This window comes from Aythya fuligula, chromosome 3, assembly GCF_009819795.1.
Source record: "Aythya fuligula isolate bAytFul2 chromosome 3, bAytFul2.pri, whole genome shotgun sequence".
Classification (NCBI taxonomy): domain Eukaryota; kingdom Metazoa; phylum Chordata; class Aves; order Anseriformes; family Anatidae; genus Aythya; species Aythya fuligula.
Window position 1 is genome coordinate 116,845,241 of NC_045561.1, and position 17,860 is coordinate 116,863,100.

Here is a 17,860-nt window from a genome sequence, read left to right on the forward strand (position 1 = left end):
AAATATCTCGTAGACATCATGTGAGCACTTCCAGTCCAAGTTAGCTTAACACATATTAGCTGTTCATTAGATGGTTCTTTGAGCTTGAGCTACATGAGCAAAAAAAAAAAAAAAAAAAAAAATGCTTTATTGGTGTAACTGCAGCTCCACAGAAGCACGAGCCAGGAGATTGGGATAAAGCCACAGTTCAAATAACTCTGAGCTAGTGAAACCACACAGCGCATGCCAAATCCAACCCAGCACCAATTAACCAGGTGGGAAAATAAAACACTCGTCCATATGGTGCGGGTTAAGTCTAACCTCGACTTACACTGGTGTAACTTCATGCGTTCACAAGTTTTGGAGCCAAAAATCTTTGCTTGTGTCATTCTCAGAAGTATTAATGGCAGCCGGCAGGTGGGTAATGCAGCTAAAGGGTATCATAAATGATGCTGAAGCCAGGAATCAGAAGTACCTACTTGCCTTCAAACTCAGAAAGAGTGATCAAGCCCTTCCTTGGAGGAAAAATAACAGGAATTTTCTTGGAGGAAAAATCTCACAAAGCTCAAAGCTTGTTTAGCAGTTCAACATTCACGTGCATCCTTGGGAAGCATTTGAGATCCCGTTCCTACACAAATAACCTCGGCAGTATCGTATAGGTGACTTATTTGCTATCCCAGTGGGTATGTAAGCAAATCAGCAAAAACAAATGTCATGTGGCTATGACTTGTTCCACTGCTAAAGGGCCTGTTTTCACTCCGTATTTTTGTTTGTTGAGTGAGTTCTTAATTAAATTCTGTGGTTTTTTGAGCATTTGAACTAACGTGATGACACACGATAAAGTTGTTTAGAATTCAAACCTTCCTTGATTTCTCATTGTTGCAAAGGAAGAGATAACAGCAATCTGGGCTCTGCAAGCCTGCTTTCCCCTAGTTGTGTGTGTCTGTAACATCAGCGAAGCAGAAGCTCTTGTGTTGAAAAAAAACCCTCCTGCTTTGATGGCTTTGCATCACTATTTTGATAGGATGACACACAAAAAATAATGTATGGGCTCCCCCTTCTGCCTGAGAACATCAGTGCATGAAAAAGCAGGGCCGGGATGATTTTCACACATGCCAAGCACTGGCAGTTCCTGTAAAATACAAAGGGAAGAGTGCTGAGCACCACTAAAGCAGGCACAACCTGTTCCCGGAGCCACACACGTGTTGGTTTTATTATTTTGGTGCTGAAGGGGTAGGGAAAGGCAGTGCCACCGACATCTGCAGTGCTAGGACAGACGGACACAGGGCTCTTGGCAGAGCTGCCACCTGAAAGGGGAAAGGACCACAAGGTATAAAGGGTGTGAGGAGTTTCCCTTTACTCTAAAACACTAAAAGTTAGGTCTCGTGGGCAGCTGCTTTTATGGCGAGTCACCCACCTGGTTGTGTACCTGATGTGTATTTTTGGGATTGCAGCAAAGTGTTCCCAATATCCTTCTGGACAAAATGTCCAGCATATGGCTAGACAAGTAGGTAACGTGATGGGTGAACAATTGGCAGGTGGGGCTCTAAGGGTACAGAAAATGGGGTTATACCATTTGGGATCAACGTGCAATGCCCTGGTCTATGTACTACAGAGGGGTGAGAGAGCTCAGTGCTCTGTCCTGGCTTCAGGATATATCAATTAAGGCAAATTCTGATATGGGACAAACCTAGGTGTGCCTTGGCAAGCCTAGGAGCATTTCCAGCATTTCTGGTTCTGCTCTGAATTCATAAAAGCACGCTTCCTCTGCAGGGTGATTTGTTAAGCTAATTCGTGTGAATATTGACTTTGCAGATGTCTCTTACAACCCAAGTCCTGCCTCAGGTGTGTGTGCAGCATCGCCCGTGAACACTGACTGCTTGTACAGGGGAGAGCAACAGCCAAAAGATGGTCAAGAAAGGGATGCGCAAGGCTTAAAATAAAAGAGACCCCATGGCATGAAAAAGCAAAAGCCCCCATTGAACTCTTGGTTAGCAAGAGGGCTTTCCCTTCTTTTTTATTTTATTTATTTATTTTTTTAAATGCGGACAGTTTATTATTTACAAAGGCTTAGCAGTGATTTGAAAGGGAAACTCTTAACACCACAGGAGACGTCTCACAAACATTTGGGGCAGTTAGGGCTGGCTGCAGCCAGCAAAGCCCCATGCACATCATTTCCATGGGAATTCCCAAACACAACTCATCATGAAACATTTGCATCAGTCCTAGGACTTGTTAGCCAGCTGATTCTGCCTGATCCCTTACATTTTGATGCCTTTATTTGGCTTTTTACCATTCTAATTTCTCAAGGGAGACAAACTGAAAAGTCAAAGAACCGAGGTCCTGTATTGAGCCTGAGCAGGATTTCTGCATGGCCTCAGGTCTATGAGACAAAGATTCATAAAACTCATATTTTGCTTAAGTTCCACCAATAACACTTCATGAAGGAAAAAAAAAAAAAAAAAAAAAAAAAAAGGAAGAGAAAAGTGAATGATTAAGAAGAAAAAGCCACCTGTCACCCTGGAAAACCCAGGGGATATTTTAATTCCAGAGCCACCTTCTCCTGCTGCAGTTTTTGATCCAATAGTTGCTGAATATTACGCATGATATCATAGCCATTAAGCTGTAGAAGAGCTTTTTAAGAGACAATATCCCCTCCAGACAAGCAGCAGGCCATACACTTTACAATTAAACTCTGAATGAGAGGGATGCATCTGCAGAGAGCCAAGTCTGGGAGCTGAGGGATGGTGGAAAGGGTGGCCTGGTCCTTCTGGCAGCTACGTGCTGCTCCTCACTTCTCTGGTCCAACAGCCTTGTGCTATGCTCAGCAAGCTCTCAGCTCATAATATCACGGTTCCTTGCTTTTTTGAAAACTCTGAAAAGTTACTGGCACAAAAACAGTGCTCCTTCCTAGATATCATCATTCGTGAGAGCTCAGCTCTAGAGAAAATATATTTATTATTATTTTTTTTTTTAGCTTTGCAGCCACCCATGACTGAAGGATCAGAGTACCGCGACCTCCAACAAGCCTCCCCTGTTCCGTGTTTTCAGTCGGATACAGCACCAGTGAGCCCTAAATCGAGACATCACCAGATGAAGCAGAGGTCTAGAGGCAGAGGCAGCAGCAAGGTCCAAGTATCAGAGCTGGGTTTCATTTTCCCAGTAAGCTGAACCAAAATGCTTAGTCCCAAACCTCAGGCTGGGTTCCCTCTGCATAACACACTGAGATATCCATCAGTACATCAGGCAACATGTAATATCAGGGCTTACCCACACGGAAATACCATGGGGAGTTTTGATTTAGGAGCCAAGCTGGGTTGTTTGTTCCATGGGCACTTCCCAGCAGAGCCCCATGCCACCAGCTTTTAGCAGTACACGGCCAACACTTGACTTTTTATTAAAGCCACAGCTCAGTGACTAACATAATTACCTGGGCATTTCCATTTTCATTTTTAGCAAGTCCAAAATAAAGTTGAAATAAAGTACATTTAATCTTTAACCAGTGATTGTTGCCTTATTTTCTTAATACTTTCCTTGAGGTAGTTACCATGGATAGTAACTATCAGGTCTCATTTAGCTGAAGGTATTATTAGGTTTATATTCATATTAATAGTCAAAAATTGTGTTTCTTTTTTCTTTTTTTTTCTTTTTTTGGCATGTATTCTTTAATGTAGTATAAGCAATACCTAGCAGGCACAAAGCAAAAAGGAGCCCCTGAGTATTTACCTTACTGATAACGTGCATTAACACGTTTTTTATTATATTAGCTGATATGTGAGTAAAATAAATCCCATTTCGTGACCTCATGAGCACAAGCCCTGAGTCTAGACAGGCCCTAGGAAAGGACACCTAAGAGCTGCAGTGAGGATCGGTGGAAATCTGCCCAAATTCAGGGTGCCAGGACCACATCTGTACCTCTGTGCTTGGCCAAGTGTTTTAGGAGGCATGGTGGGGTTGCCAACATCCCTTTATGCTCCCCACTTCTCCCCAGAAGAGCTGGTGCTGGGGAATCCGTGCCACCAGGCAATGGATGCTGATGCTACGAGGTTGGGGCAAGCACCCTTCTAAAGCATGCAAGAGCAAAATGGTTAATACGGACAAAAAAAAAGAGAATTAGACCCGATTTTATGTTGCTCCTTAGCCACCGGGTGTCACTCTTGTCTATAGAGTCAGAAGGGATTTTTTGGTCACTGTTAAAATCTTACACATCAACACATTCTGCCGCTGCCAGTGGTGACAGCAGCGTCCCCATTTATCACACTTTCCCAGGTTTCAACATCAAATCGCAAGCTTATTAAATCTGGGGCTATCTGGAGATGTCATTTTAGCCTGCGGTGCTGTTTGCCAAACACAGGCAAAACACATTAAAATGGTTTTTACTTACTAGTAGTAGTAGCGTAAGTGCGGCTGGAAAATTTAGATCTGGGTTTGGATTAGGAGCTCTGAGGGTGTCTGGGGGTGTCTGGCTCCCAGGGACCTACCCCAACAGCTGCACAGCTTCTGGAGAGAAGTTGAAGAAAGTGTAGATGGGCAGAAAAAAAAATATATATGTGGATTTGCAGGCCTCTCCTCTGCAGAATTGGGGCAAGACGGACATGATTCAGCAGATGAAGCTGTCACATACCCCAGTCCTTGAAGTCGAGGCAGCTTGGCTATCACATCTCGTGTGGGGGGTTCTAGGAGATAAATGCTGCAAACATTGCACAACTCCGCAGGTATGCATGGTGCAGCACAACAGCAATTGTCATTGAGCTGTTTATTTCTATTTTTCTAGGATTAGAAGCTTGTCTTGCAATCGCTAACCCCGTCTGCTAATTTTGCATTTTCCAAGTCCTCTGGAGATTCTCCTCTTTCTCTAAAGACAGAACTCCATTTTGCTTCCAAACAAATGAAATCCAGTCAAATCTCTATCTGAGGAGAGCTCAAATAAAATGCGACACGGCTGGTAAAACCAGTTGCTTTGAATGACTCTGTATCAACAAACGGAGCAGCTGATAAGAACAATAAAGATTTTTAGTCAACAGGATAGAGAAATCTCTCATCGGGCCCTCACCCAACAAGCAGGGGAACTGCTAATGTTGCACGGCCCTGCTTTGCCCTCGTGGTGTGAATATGTGCTGAGATCCCACCTAATGAGAGCAGCACCCCATAGCTATAGGAAATCTCCCTGCCAGGGTTTAGGGAGAGATCAGGGCCTGGCTGTTGACTCAGGATTCCTTCGGGTAATACGGGAAGGAGTGTTATGTCCTGTAACACCATAGAATTTATGACCAGGACTTTGAACTTTGGAATAACTTTTTTAAAAAGGGAGGGAGGTGATCTACAAAAACTTTGTTTCAGGCTTTGCAGTCCTGTGTTATAACCTAGTACAGCAAGAAGACTTCAAGAGTTCATTTATTTGCCTGTGGATACTGTTCACAGCGAGGGCAGGAGGCCATGCTCAAATACCTTTGAAAATCCATCCCAGGATCAGTAAAAAATGGCAGTTATCCATGACCCTGCCTGGTAGCAACAAATCCCTTGATTTTACAAAGTTGCTATTAAAATAATCAAGCACAGAAAGCAATTTGTTGAAGCTAATGTCCCCTGTACCTAGATAATTGTACAAACTGTGTTGTAGAAGAAATTTCAGCAATTCCTTTAATGGAAAAAAAAATGTTGATGACAAGCAGAATTTTGATACAGCTGATTTGGAGAAACTCATTTTCTGTTGTATACAGATTTCTTGACCTGTTCTTAATAGTGGTTTCCCAGTTTATAACAGACTTGTCTTAGCTTTTTGCCTTCCAGTTCCTACAAATTTCTATGACATTTATTTATTTGTATATGTTTCCAGATGGAAAAGCAAAATAAACCTGAAGACTAGATTAGCATATCCCCCAAAATACTCAGCATTGACATAATTACCAGTGCTATCCTAGGGATTGCATTAAAAACAAGCAAACAAACAAACAGTGAAACATATATATCATCAAGAAGTCTTATTTTCTGAACATTTCACCATGCACTTCTGTGCTGAGGACCAGTTCACGGAAGGCGCTGAAGAGCTGCAGGGCTGCTGGGTGCTCCCAGTGCCTCCCAGTCCCATCAGGGACTGTCCCAGTGGTGCTCAGCTTCTTGCAAAAGTGGACGCCAGTGATGCTTCAGAGCTGACATAGAACTAAGATGACAAGATCCTCTCTTTGAGTTTTCCGAAGCCTGAATGATTTATGGGCAGAAACTAGGTCTTCAGCAAATTCATAATTGATGCGTCTCTTTTGATACTCAGTCTAGCAGATGAAAAAAATGGATTTAAAATACACCTGATCCGTTGCTTGTTACGGTTTGGAAGAAAAGCCAGACAAAAGCCTGCCATGTTTTCTGGCTTGCCCTAAGATACCATCGTATCTAGATGATCTGAGATGTGTTCATACCTTCAACTAGATCAAAATGAAAGCCAATCTCTTCCTGGTGATACGCACACCCCAGGCATCGCAGTTATGTGGGACACGTGAAATCCTTATGACTTGGCTGCTTCTAAACCTTCTTAGTTGCTTATAAAGAAAGGAGGCGAAGGGCCCTGATCTTCTCCTCTCCACACTGCTGCTTTAATCCCTGCTGTGACCAGGTAGGTATAGCAACAACGGTGGCTCCTCGACCTGATGAAAATAGTGTTGCATTCAGAAAACTCGATAAATGAATGGGAGGGACAAGCATTACCTCCCCCCCAAGGATGTTTTGTTAATTAAATTAGCATTTAAATAGCCAGAGCAAATCTGGGAAGTCAGCCCCTCATTACAGTAACTAGGAAGGGGGAAAAGAGCTCCAGACAATTCCCTACAAGACGGGGTTAAGTTGGCGTTTCACAAACTATTTGCCCAGCCTGTCCCTCCCAAGTGAATGCTGCCATCCCCCCCCCCTTCTTCCTCCCAGCATAATTAGCATGTTCCAGTGCTGTGAATGGAAACAATATCCTCCCTCCAAGCTGTGCCCCTCCAGGGAGATGCTTCCCACAGACTGTGAAACCCCGAGCCAGGGAAAGGGCTTGTCGAGGAATTCACAGTGGGGTAATTACGCCGAGGTAGCTTGTGCCAGTGTGAGTTGCGTTCCTATAATTCATCGCAGGAGACAGTGGCAGCGTAACGAAAATGTCCACGGGCACAAACCGCAGAGAGCCATGAGAAGTTACTGCTCCAGAGCCCCAGGAAGACTTGATGAGAAAGGACACCCAAGCTGAGGACAGGTCTTCAGGCTCTGAGGATGTCTCCCAGAGTTTGAATGAGTTTACAGAAAGCAGCAGTGTTTGCAGAAAGGATGTGTGCATGCGAGATTTCTCTGTGGCAGTCTGAACTGAAGTAAGGCTGAAAGGGAGATATTTTTTTTTCAGATTTTAAAACAAAAATGGGAGGGAAGCTTGCAAAAGTGGCATGCTTGCTTTTCTTATTGCCCATGCACACTCAAAACGTGCTGTCACCTTTCTCTAACAAATGGAAAGATGGATATAATCCTCTCCCCAAATGACTTAGTTTCATTTTACGTACAGCAGAGAGACCAGTGGCAGCTAACACCAGAGGAGAAGATGCAGGACGAAAGCAGAGACTGGATTTGGGTCACACCTGCTATCCATAGCAGTATGTACATCTGGCCAGTTTCATCCCATTTGTTTAGATCAGAATCCAGGTGACTCAACCTTATGCAAGAAAAAAACCCTCCACTTGCTGCAAAGACGAGATTATATTTATCTCCATCACAAAGCATTCGGTTTCAGAAGACGTTGGTGCGGTTTGCTGAGGCCCCAGCTGGAAAATACCACAAGAAGTTCAAAGCCCGGTTTCATCCTGTAATTGGAGCCTCAAGTTCACAAGTGCAAGAACCAACTGTGCAGGCTGCAAGCGGGACGCCCCAGCTCCCGACAAGACACCACACACAGCACGGCTGAACGCAGCACACCGATGAGCTTCATTCTGTTACCACCTGCAAAATCTGTTTGCATTTCAAAGCTTTGGCCACCCTGCTTGGTTTGACCTCCTCCTCCTGTTGTTGTTGTTGTTATTATTATCATCATCTACCCACAAGTCAACTTGCTAACCTTTGCATACACTCAGGATGCTCTGGCACTCCTGTTAAAAATGTGGGCATTAATCCCCGTGTCAGTTAAATGCCAAGTTAATATTGGTATTCTCTCTACCTTGACAAGATATTCTTCTGGTCAGTCAGGCATGAGATGATATACATTGAGTGCAATTCTTCTGGGCAAAAAAGTGCCCTTCTGAAGTCTTATATCAAAACCTCTCGGAACTGTGTTATTTATTCTGTCACTGTCACGAAGCCTTGTCCCTGTCCTTGATGTTGATGGCAGTACAATTCTGAATATTTCTTTCTGTCCTCGCTGAAATCTGGCCTTTCAAAATACCACAGAGAGAGCCCTTGTTTTGAACTAAAATAGCGGTGACAAGGTTTTCCAACCGTGACCATTTAAATGAGATTTTGCATCTCTGCATTAGTCTCATTCTTGCTCTTTGTGAGCAGTGGCTGCAGTCGAGCAGTTGGGCTATCTGATGGGAAGAAATTCTAATAGCGTTCGAACTACCTCTGGTTATTTATTTATTATTTTAGTGAGCTGCCTTCGCTAAGCGAACCAGTTAATGATGTGGCCACAGTGTGTTGCTCTGAGAAGCCAGACCTGATCATCGTTAAATCCACGGGTTTGATTAATGACTGGGTTGTCATTAATGATCTTTAATGTGATGGGATCTTTAACATGATTTCTAATAGCCAGAAATCCCCCGGAGCAGCAAAGCAAGGCCGTGTTGCTTCAGTAAATATTGTGGTGAGCTGAGGTTTTTGTCTCAATCCCGTCTCCTCACAGTGGGTACGCTCCGAAATAGTAGATAACTTGGGATTTTCAGGCTTGGTCGTTGCACCCTTATTACTGTGAATTCTTGTAATGAACACCAAGTTATCAGACACTCAATATAAGCTATCACGTCAAACATTGTCACCTGTACACCTATACTATACCTATACCATCTTCACACACGCTCATCCCAGCACTCAAAAAGGTACAAAACTTCAATTTATTTATTTATTTTTATAGAAATGTCTTGGTTCAGTGACCAAAGCTGCAGTTTTGCTACCCATGAGGGTGCAGCAGGGGAAGTCATGTTCACCCAGCAGGTGAACATGAGAGGGAAGTGACCAAAAGAGACACATTTAACCCCAAAAGTGGTGCGGAAAGCTGCTTGTGTGCATCATGAAAAATAATTGTGTTCCCCTCAAAAGGTCTCAGGGTGCTTCTGGGGCCTGAGGTGTGACACAGGTCAGTGGTAAACGAGTGGCATCGCCTGGAGGCACCCTACCAGCACCCAAAACCACAATTCGGCCTCCACCCCACACCTCTTTCCCCGAGGACTACATCTCCCAGAATACAACCCCGCCCCCATTCCACAACAGCACGGTCGGACTACAACTCCCATCGCGCACCGCGCCACTCCACCCCCCCGTTCTCCCGGCCGGCCCGCCGCGTTGCACTCTGGGGGTTGTAGTCCGGCCGGACGTTGGTCAGGCGCGGTGCCTCCCTCCCACCGCCTGCCGGGCTCGCCCGGCTCCGCGCTCCTCCCCGCTCCGCCGCCGCTGCCGCCGCCGCTTCTCGTCCCTCCGCAGACGAAAACCGAGGAGGGGCCGAAAGGGGGACCGAGGGGGCGGGGGGGGGGCGCGATGGGGGACTCCAAAGTGAAGGTGGCGGTGCGAGTCCGCCCCATGAACCGACGAGGTGAGAGCCCTTCCTTCCTCCCCCCCTCCCCTCAGCGCCGGGCAGGGGGGCGGGGGGGGTGTCCGTGTGTCCCGTGTGGTGTCCGTGTGTCCTCATGTCCGTCTGTCCCGTGTGGTGGCCCTCTGTGGGGTCCAGCTGCGGCTGTCACCTCAGTAGGGCCGTGCGGCTGAGGGAACCTTCCCCCCCCACACACACATCTCTGCCACCCCTTCTCCTCAAAACCCAACTTATTTTTCCCTCATTCCGCCCCTTTTGAGGGCTTTTTGTGGGGCACGCCTCCCGCACCTGTTCCACAGCCTTCCTCCAAACCCACCTCTCTGAGGTTTTGGGGCAAAATTCCTTCATTTCTATATTTTCCCTGTGCTTTTTTTTACTTCTTCCCCTCGCCGGGACGGAGTTGAGCGCCTGACAGAGGCACCCCAAGGGAAAAACAAACGTGGAAGAGGAAGTGTGAATTGAGGAGAAAAGCTTTTGCTGCTTTGTTTTCCTTTTATTATTATGAATTATTTTCTTTTTCCCCTCTCAACGAAACTCGCCTGAGGGTTTCGTTAATCACGCCGCCGTCCGGGCATCTGCTTAAATGTTTATGACTCGTCCTAATTAGAAAAACTTGCTCGAGATTACGAGGAAGTAAGTACGAAAAGGGAACCGCAGCCGGGGAGCGGGGAGGTGAGGAAGGAGGCAGCAGTCCAAGGAACGTGTAAGGTTTTGTTTTCCCACATTCTCACAGAAGTGTGCCAAGGCCTCTCCTTCTGGGGAAAGGGGATCGAGGGAAGGCAGGTTAATAGCTGGAGCGAAAAGGGGAAGGAAATATAAAGCCCTTTATCTCCTATCTGATCGGGAACAGAATAACTCTTTAACTCCTTCCAGTGAGCAATAATAATAATAAAAAAAAAGTTGCTGAATAAAATATTTCCCTACCTTTTAAAATAAAAGCTTTTGTCAAACTAAGTTTGCAAGAGCTGTTGAGAACCTCATGCAAAGTAAAGGAGATGGTGTTGATATCCCTGTGGTCTGGTGGATTAGGTCAGCTAAGTGTAGTTTGACCACAATCTGTTTTTTTTTTTAATATTTTTTTAAAGCAACAGTGCTCAAAACGGAGGGAGGACACATCCTCCTTGTGGGGAATTGGTGGGTGAAGGGAGAGGGACGGTGAGGGTGAGATGTTGGGAGCTGGCATGGGACAGGTTAGGGTGGTGGTGGTGGAGTCACCGTCCCTGGGGGTGTTCAAGGAGAGGTTGGACGTGGTGCTTGGGGACATGTTTTGGTGGTGACATTGGTGGTAGGGGGATGGTTGGACCAGATGATCTTGGAGGGCTTTTCCACCCTTAATAATTCTATGACTGTATGACCTGGAAGGTGGTGCCCCGTTTTGGGGATAGTCACGGTCTTTCCTCTTGCTCATGTCCCTTTCCTGTCATGGGTCATTTCCTTGGCTATGCCCCAGACATCTTCTGTGTTGTACTCTTCACTCCCTGGATTAGGGGATTATAAATTGATTCAGGGTGGAAGGGACCTCTGGAGGTCTCTAGTCCCATGCCCTGCTCAGAGCAGATCGAGCTTGATGAGGCCGCACAGCTTCTGTCAAGTTGTGAATCTCCAAGGGTGACTAACGCACCTTTCCCTCCCGGCATGTGTTTTGCATATGTTCAGCCCCGACTTTGTGCACGTGTAGTGGTCTTCAGGCTATTTCCAGCTAGAGACTGAGATCTGCAGAGAACATACGTGGAGGAGGTGGAAGACCAAGTGGTGAGAATAAAGGGAAAGAAAGGGCTGGATGGTTGTAGAGTTCGAGGTGTACATATTTGGGAGAATGAGGGATATATTGTTATCAGAACCACCTTATTCTCTATAAATTTAAAATGTAATGTACTGAAGAGACTTGCTGGAGCCTTGTTATGAGGTGGCTCATCCAGGAGCCACGGATATCCAAGTATCACCCTTGCTGTTCACAAGAGAGAAAGGGGATTCAGATGCCACATCCCTCACGTAGCTCGGCACTCGGGGCATTCCCTCTCCTGTATAAGAACAGCTCTGCACCTGTGAAGCATCCTGTTATTTTGTGGGTGATAGCTAAAGCCATGCAAGCCTAGACTAAGAAAAATCAACTTCTTTTTCCTCCCCCAAACAAACTGTCCTGACATAATTTATTTATTTTTTTTAATCAGGTTATTTGCTGTGATCCAGATGTTAGAGGCAGTTTTAAACAACTGATAACTTCTGTACAGTATTTCTGGTGTTCTTAGAAGTTGTAGAAACAGGCAGCGATAAGAAACTTATTATTTTCTCACCACCACGATGTTAAATTTAAGAATTTGTGTAACTGATTTTCTTACGAGTCAGCTAGCTGTGAGACTTCTGTGGCTTTGCTCTTTTAATAAGCCGTGAGGCAAGTGGCGGCTTTCTTGGAAACTCTTTAATCTGCACTTTGTTCTTAATAACGTTTGGATGAAGTTCTGGGGCTTTGGACCTGAAGCAAGTATTTGTTTTCTTCAGGGTCACGAGTAATGTTCTTTCCCTTCCCTCTGAACCGAAGGGCTTAAAACTGCAAACCTGTCAGATGGCTCCAACCGTAGGAGTTGAAGCTCTGGAATATATTCTCAGTGTTTACTTGTGGTGGTGGTGGTTGTCTGTAGTGCTTGAATTATGAATTTCTTAAGGCGAGGGTTTATTGGGTTAATAAAAGCGGTATGTTTAACGTTCCTAATTTATACAGCTCATAAAAGTGTAACAGGTTCTGCGTGCACGTTAGAGGGATTTCTCCATCAAATAGCTGGTGAAAGGACTTGCATTTCAAGGCGATCCTATTGAGGGTCCTGCTCCAGTCTCATGCAAAGTGGCAATCCTAAAAGTAAACTTACAGTACTAATTTTTAGCAGTGAGGGGAAGCATTCATAATTGCACTTGAATTATTTTTTATTTAGGCTATTATTTTTTTTGCATCTTGCTTCAGGTTAGACCCCAGTCCTACAGGCTGTGCATGGAAGCCACGATTTATAAAACAACTTCTGGGTCTTTTCACCTGCAGCATCATATTTCTGAAGTTGTAAGCTCTTGTAGGTAGCAATCATGACATCTTTTTTTGTACTTTGCAAGCAGAGATCTCAATTAACATGCAGTTATAAAGGAAATAGTTCAGTTTGTTTTAATTAATAAGACTCTTAAAGTCTTTTTTTTTTCCCTTGGTTTTATTGCAGTATGTCGTTCGCTAAAATATTTCCTACTGCACCACTTGTTCAGATGGGCTTTTCCTAACACTCAGTAACTTCTGGTGTCGTATTTTAGAGTAGCAGTGGGTTTCCCTTTATGAACATTGTCAGTGCTTCACTTCACTTAGATATTCATTACGTTTCAGGTAACTGCTGCGTAGAGCTCAAGCCATACCATGAAGCAAAGCAAAAGACAGCGTGAGGCTTTTTATTTAAGATCTGTCTTACTGAATATTTTGTTTTCAGGTGATGTTGTTATAGAAACATCCCATAAGTAGGTTCAAATCCTTGTGTTTCTGTGTCTGTGAATCAACCGAGCGTAGCGTGGGCATCCTCTCTTCCTGCAGGTTTGTGGCACTGTGGCACGGGGTCGATGGCTTCCAGTGGACATCTCTGGGTTGCTTTTAAATAGTCATTGGTGTCTATCATGTTAAAATATGTTCATCTGGACTAGTTTCTGGGTTCAGCTGTTGTTCATTGATGATAAAGCTGCTACCAGCAGTGCTTGCAAGGAAGGAATTTGCTGCCCTGTCTACAAGCTGAGTGGGGTGTTAGGTGCTGCTTTGCTGTCCTCCTACTCTCTGGAGGAGGTTGCATTCCCAGTCCATTGAAATGTCTTGCGGGGAGGAGGAGACAGGGGCGGTTCTTTTGTATTTGTTTGTTTTTTTTTTTTTCCAGCAAAGATTACAACAGAAACGTTTTATCTGTAAATCGGGGTTTGTGCAAGCAGTCGTATAAGGTTAATTATGGTGTTAGGGTAAACGAAACGGCACCTGTAGTGTTCTGATGGCGGTGTACAAAGCACCAGGCTGCCCTTCCCCATAAACCTTGTGATAAACGAGCAGCCAGGCTTCGTAGTGCTTCCTGTTGGTTGTTGGTAACCTCTGAAACAGTGTTTGTGGTGTGAGCCGGGTTAACCTGGAGGAAGGGTGACAAATGGGCAAAGCACGCAGAGTCGGTGTTTCACCTTGCATTCCTCAGCCAGGAACTTTGAAGCTGAAACAAGAAAGCCACCAAGAAGGCATCAGAAAGCCACCAGCCCGATGAAGTCACTTGGTCCTGGGAGCTGAGCAGCGCACGCAGCACTGACCACGAGCCAGGTTAATGTTCAGGTACACGGAGTGCCGTCCCTGAAGCTGTTTGGCAAGCTCTCTTGCAGAAGATGAAACAGCAGAAGGCCAAATGAACAACCAAACAATTTTTACCCTTTGGATGAAGTAGTGTTAACAAGCGAAGGGCTTGCTTGCGGCCGTGCTCCTGCGTGAGCTGACGTACACCTCATCATGGAGATGCTATCGTGTGCCCCGCCAGATGCACTCATGCATATTTGATGCCCTCTAATTGCTGCAGACTGAAAATTTCATGAACGATATTTGTGCAGTGAATGTATAGCAGAGGAGCTTGAAAGATGCCTCCTTAGACTTGCTTAAGAGACAAGGAAAATCAGTGTAGCATTTTTGTCCTGAATGTGGAAATTAGTGTGGCCTATAATTAATGTCCTAAGAGTGCTATTAGGCTAACTATTTTTTTTTTCATTTAAGCTCCTAGCACTGTCATTTAGCTATAAGTTATTTTCGTTCTCTGTTGTATAGCCAGTTGGTTTCCCCTTTATTTGTGTTGGCTTCTGCATAGCGAAGGGCAAAGAGAAAAATCACTCTTAAGGCAACAAACACTGTCGGGGAGACGTGGGGACCTGTTGTGTTTGAACTAGCTTCCAGCTTTCTGAAAAAGCAGCAACAAAAGCAAACAACAGCCTCGTGGGTTTTTTTTTTTTTAGTTGACTTTCACTTAGCGTGGGATAAATAAACTTGAAAATATTTTTAAATGAGTATTTAAACATTTTTCAGGTTGCTGTTTGCTTTTTGGGACTGAGGAAGGCAGAGGAAACTGACTAATTCCTTATTCAGTGCCACTCGAAGGCACGACATTCCGGTTCTAACCTTCAAGGGAATGTTAAGCTTGTGCAAATCTGCTGGCAGTTTACAAAACACAATTTCTGTCGTCTCAGTCTTTACAGGAGATTATTCTGAGCTTTTGTATTTGGGGCCAGTTTTGACTTACGAGCTTGGTACGTGCACTTCAAGCCTTTCATATTGTATTTTTTTTACCCCAGTTAATTTCTCTGAAGCCCGTGCTGGTTCCCAGTGACACTGCCGAGCCCAATGTCCTGTCTCTGAGGAGACCTTTCTGCAGCTGCCCTGCACCCAGTAGTAGGACCAGGAAGAATCTGGTGCAGGTTTTATTCAACCTGGCTTATAGCACCAGGTTCACATCTTTGTTTCAGTAGGATTTAGGATCAAATGGAGGAAGATATGGGAGGCTGAATAAGTCACAACAGACATTTCGGCTACTCCAGTTATTGGACTAAAAGCCGTTATGGTGTGTTCCCAACCACTAATTTAATAAATTGCAGACAAATTTCCTTACTGTATCATCTTTCCTTTTAAAATCATCTCAAACCTCCCTGTGAAGGCTGTCGCTGGGGATCGTTTTGCCTGGTAGCCTTTAAGGGGATGACTTTTTTAGGGTAGTAAGTAAAATAAAAAGGCAACTCTGTGAGGAGCTGGGATGCACATGGCTTGGCAACGAGTTTTATGCTCAGCCCAGCTTCTCTGAGCAACTTCTACAGCTCTAAACGTGGAAAAATGACCAAGATGTTACCTGTTTATTATGAACATCACAATTCCCTTACACTGAAGCGATGGAGGAAGCTTTCGTTCCCCTCAATGCACGTTTCTTGAGATGCCGAGAGTTTGAGTTCTGATTTTCTGAAAGGCAATTAGCTGATGAGTTTCTTGATTTGATGAAGCAAATGAGCAGTTGATTGTGTTTGCTCGGTGATTAATGAGTGAAGGTAGAAGCAGGTTGGGAATAATAATAGGTGAGATTTTGAAGTCTTGGTGGTTTAATGATGAAAACACAGAGCCACAATATTTGGCATAAACCTCCAGAGCTTGACTGAACGAGCCACTTCTGTCATCGTTTCACTTCTCGATGTCATGCTGCCTGGAAGAGGAAAACACCAAAAAACTTATCTACATCTACATGGAAAGAAACAATAATCCCCATCCCTGACAAACGACTCCTCGCTGGGAGATGAACTAATCAGGGGTTTTGCTTATCCTCTTGCTTTGAGGCAACCTGATGGTGCTTGTTGTGCAGGGGCAGCGAGAGCACTGCTGGCTGGGGAGATGCTGAAACTGGTAAAAGTAAGGGCGGAGCACGTGGGATCGTATGAAAAAGAGGGGGAAGATAATTTGTCTATCAGAATAACCTGCTTTAATGACATTGAAGACTTAATGAGGTGGAAATGATGATAGGATTTGCAGTGGTGGCTACTGGAAGATTCATCTCTGAGCCTACCGGGATCGTTAAAGATATAAGAAACCAAAGAATACGTGTGGCAATGGAGACAGAATTTGTAGGAAGTATACGATGCGCTGTGGAAACGAGTTTTAAACTACTTTTTCAGCAAAAAGAAGAGCTGCCCTGTGAAATTTTTGCCTACGTAACTGGAATACATGTCCTTAAGGAGATCTGATAGGTAACCCAGCTTGGAGGCTGAATAAAACCTTTTCTTAGGGTTTGTTCCCTGGGACACCGCGAGCTGGTGTGGCAGTTCAGGCTCAGCCAGGAGAAGGGCTTGCACTTCTGCCTCCTGAGTCCCCCTGTACACTCCTGTTTGCACTGCCTTTGGCGCTCTTCAGACCTCTCACTGGGCTGATGTAACCTCCTGTAGTGCCCGAACACATCCCTTTTTTACCGTTGAGTGGTTTTCTGCCAAGGAAGCAACTTTAATGAATTGCAGAGGAGTCCGGCAAGCACGGCAGTGGTGGCAGATAAGCCAGAGGCACACATAGCCAGGAGGACTGTTCCCTGCCTGGCTGTTAGCTTGACTCACCACATCTGTGCCCTGCGTGTACGATCCCCAGATAAGGGATTTTAACCTTCTCTTTCAGATGGCAGCAGGCAAGGTGCGCTTTATATGATGCGTTGGATTTGAATTGTCTCTCTTTTCCTGCGAGGGTGTCACTCTGAGGACCTCCTGTATCCCGTCTGTGTGCTCTCCTAGAGGTATTTCACACAGAGATCTACAAGACCTCGAGTTTTGTGGGCAGTTGTGGATGTGAGACCTGCCATCAGCATTCTCTCTCAGGAGGTAGATTAAAAAAACAGCGGCCACAGCGCTTGCACCCAGAGCGAGCCTTCTGCTTTGCATAAGGGAAGTAGCATATAAAAACCTTGGTCCGTGGTTGAGGAAAAGCAGGTCACTGCAACGCAGAACGTTAATCACTAACCAGCCAGACCAAGATAAAGTGGCATGTCAGATCTGGGACGTACGAAGAGTATAATTGGAGCTAAGCAAGCATGCGTTGCGTATTCATGTTAGGTAAATTGGCTTTCAGGGTGTGGAGAGAAATTAAAATAAACAGCAGCTTCTGAAACTTGTCTGTCTCTTCCTTCCACAAAAGCAGAGTTTAATAACAGAGGAGAAGTTTTGTTCAGAAAGAATTCCAGATTCATTTTCATGTGGCTGCCTGCTCTGACTGGTAATCTCGTGCTTTGGCTTTCTTTGCTGTCTTTCAAATAGTGAAAGATGTATCACATCTCTTACAAAAAGTAAAGGAAAGAAACTTCCTCTTACATTATTTAACAGTAGAAAGACATCTGTGAGGTGCCCTGCAATAAATGAAACCTCTCTTTGCCTGAGAGATCTGCAGTGTGAGTTTATAAGGTGCGGCGAGGTAAAAGAGCAGGCAGAGGTGACGAAGAAGGAAGGAGCAGAGATGAAGGAAGATGAGGATTATAATTAACGTGATTAGACGCGAGCATATTTCGGTGATTCAGGTGAGGTGCTGAATCCTTTATGGAGGCGGTTGTGCATAGCCTCTTGCCATCACAGCACGCGAGAGCACTCGGG

The 17,860-nt window shown here is 44.9% G+C and overlaps 1 protein-coding gene across 2 annotated transcripts in view; it reads left to right on the plus strand.

The window, feature by feature from the left end:
- Positions 1 to 9,647: 9,647 nt before the first annotated feature.
- Positions 9,648 to 17,860, plus strand: part of KIF13B (kinesin family member 13B) — a 118,237-nt gene continuing 110,024 nt past the window's right edge. For both annotated transcript variants that reach the window (XM_032183535.1, XM_032183536.1), the window contains exon 1: positions 9,648 to 9,730. In XM_032183535.1, the coding sequence (XP_032039426.1) occupies positions 9,676 to 9,730 (55 nt within the window). In that variant the 5' untranslated portion in view covers positions 9,648 to 9,675. The remainder of the gene's footprint in view (positions 9,731 to 17,860) is intronic.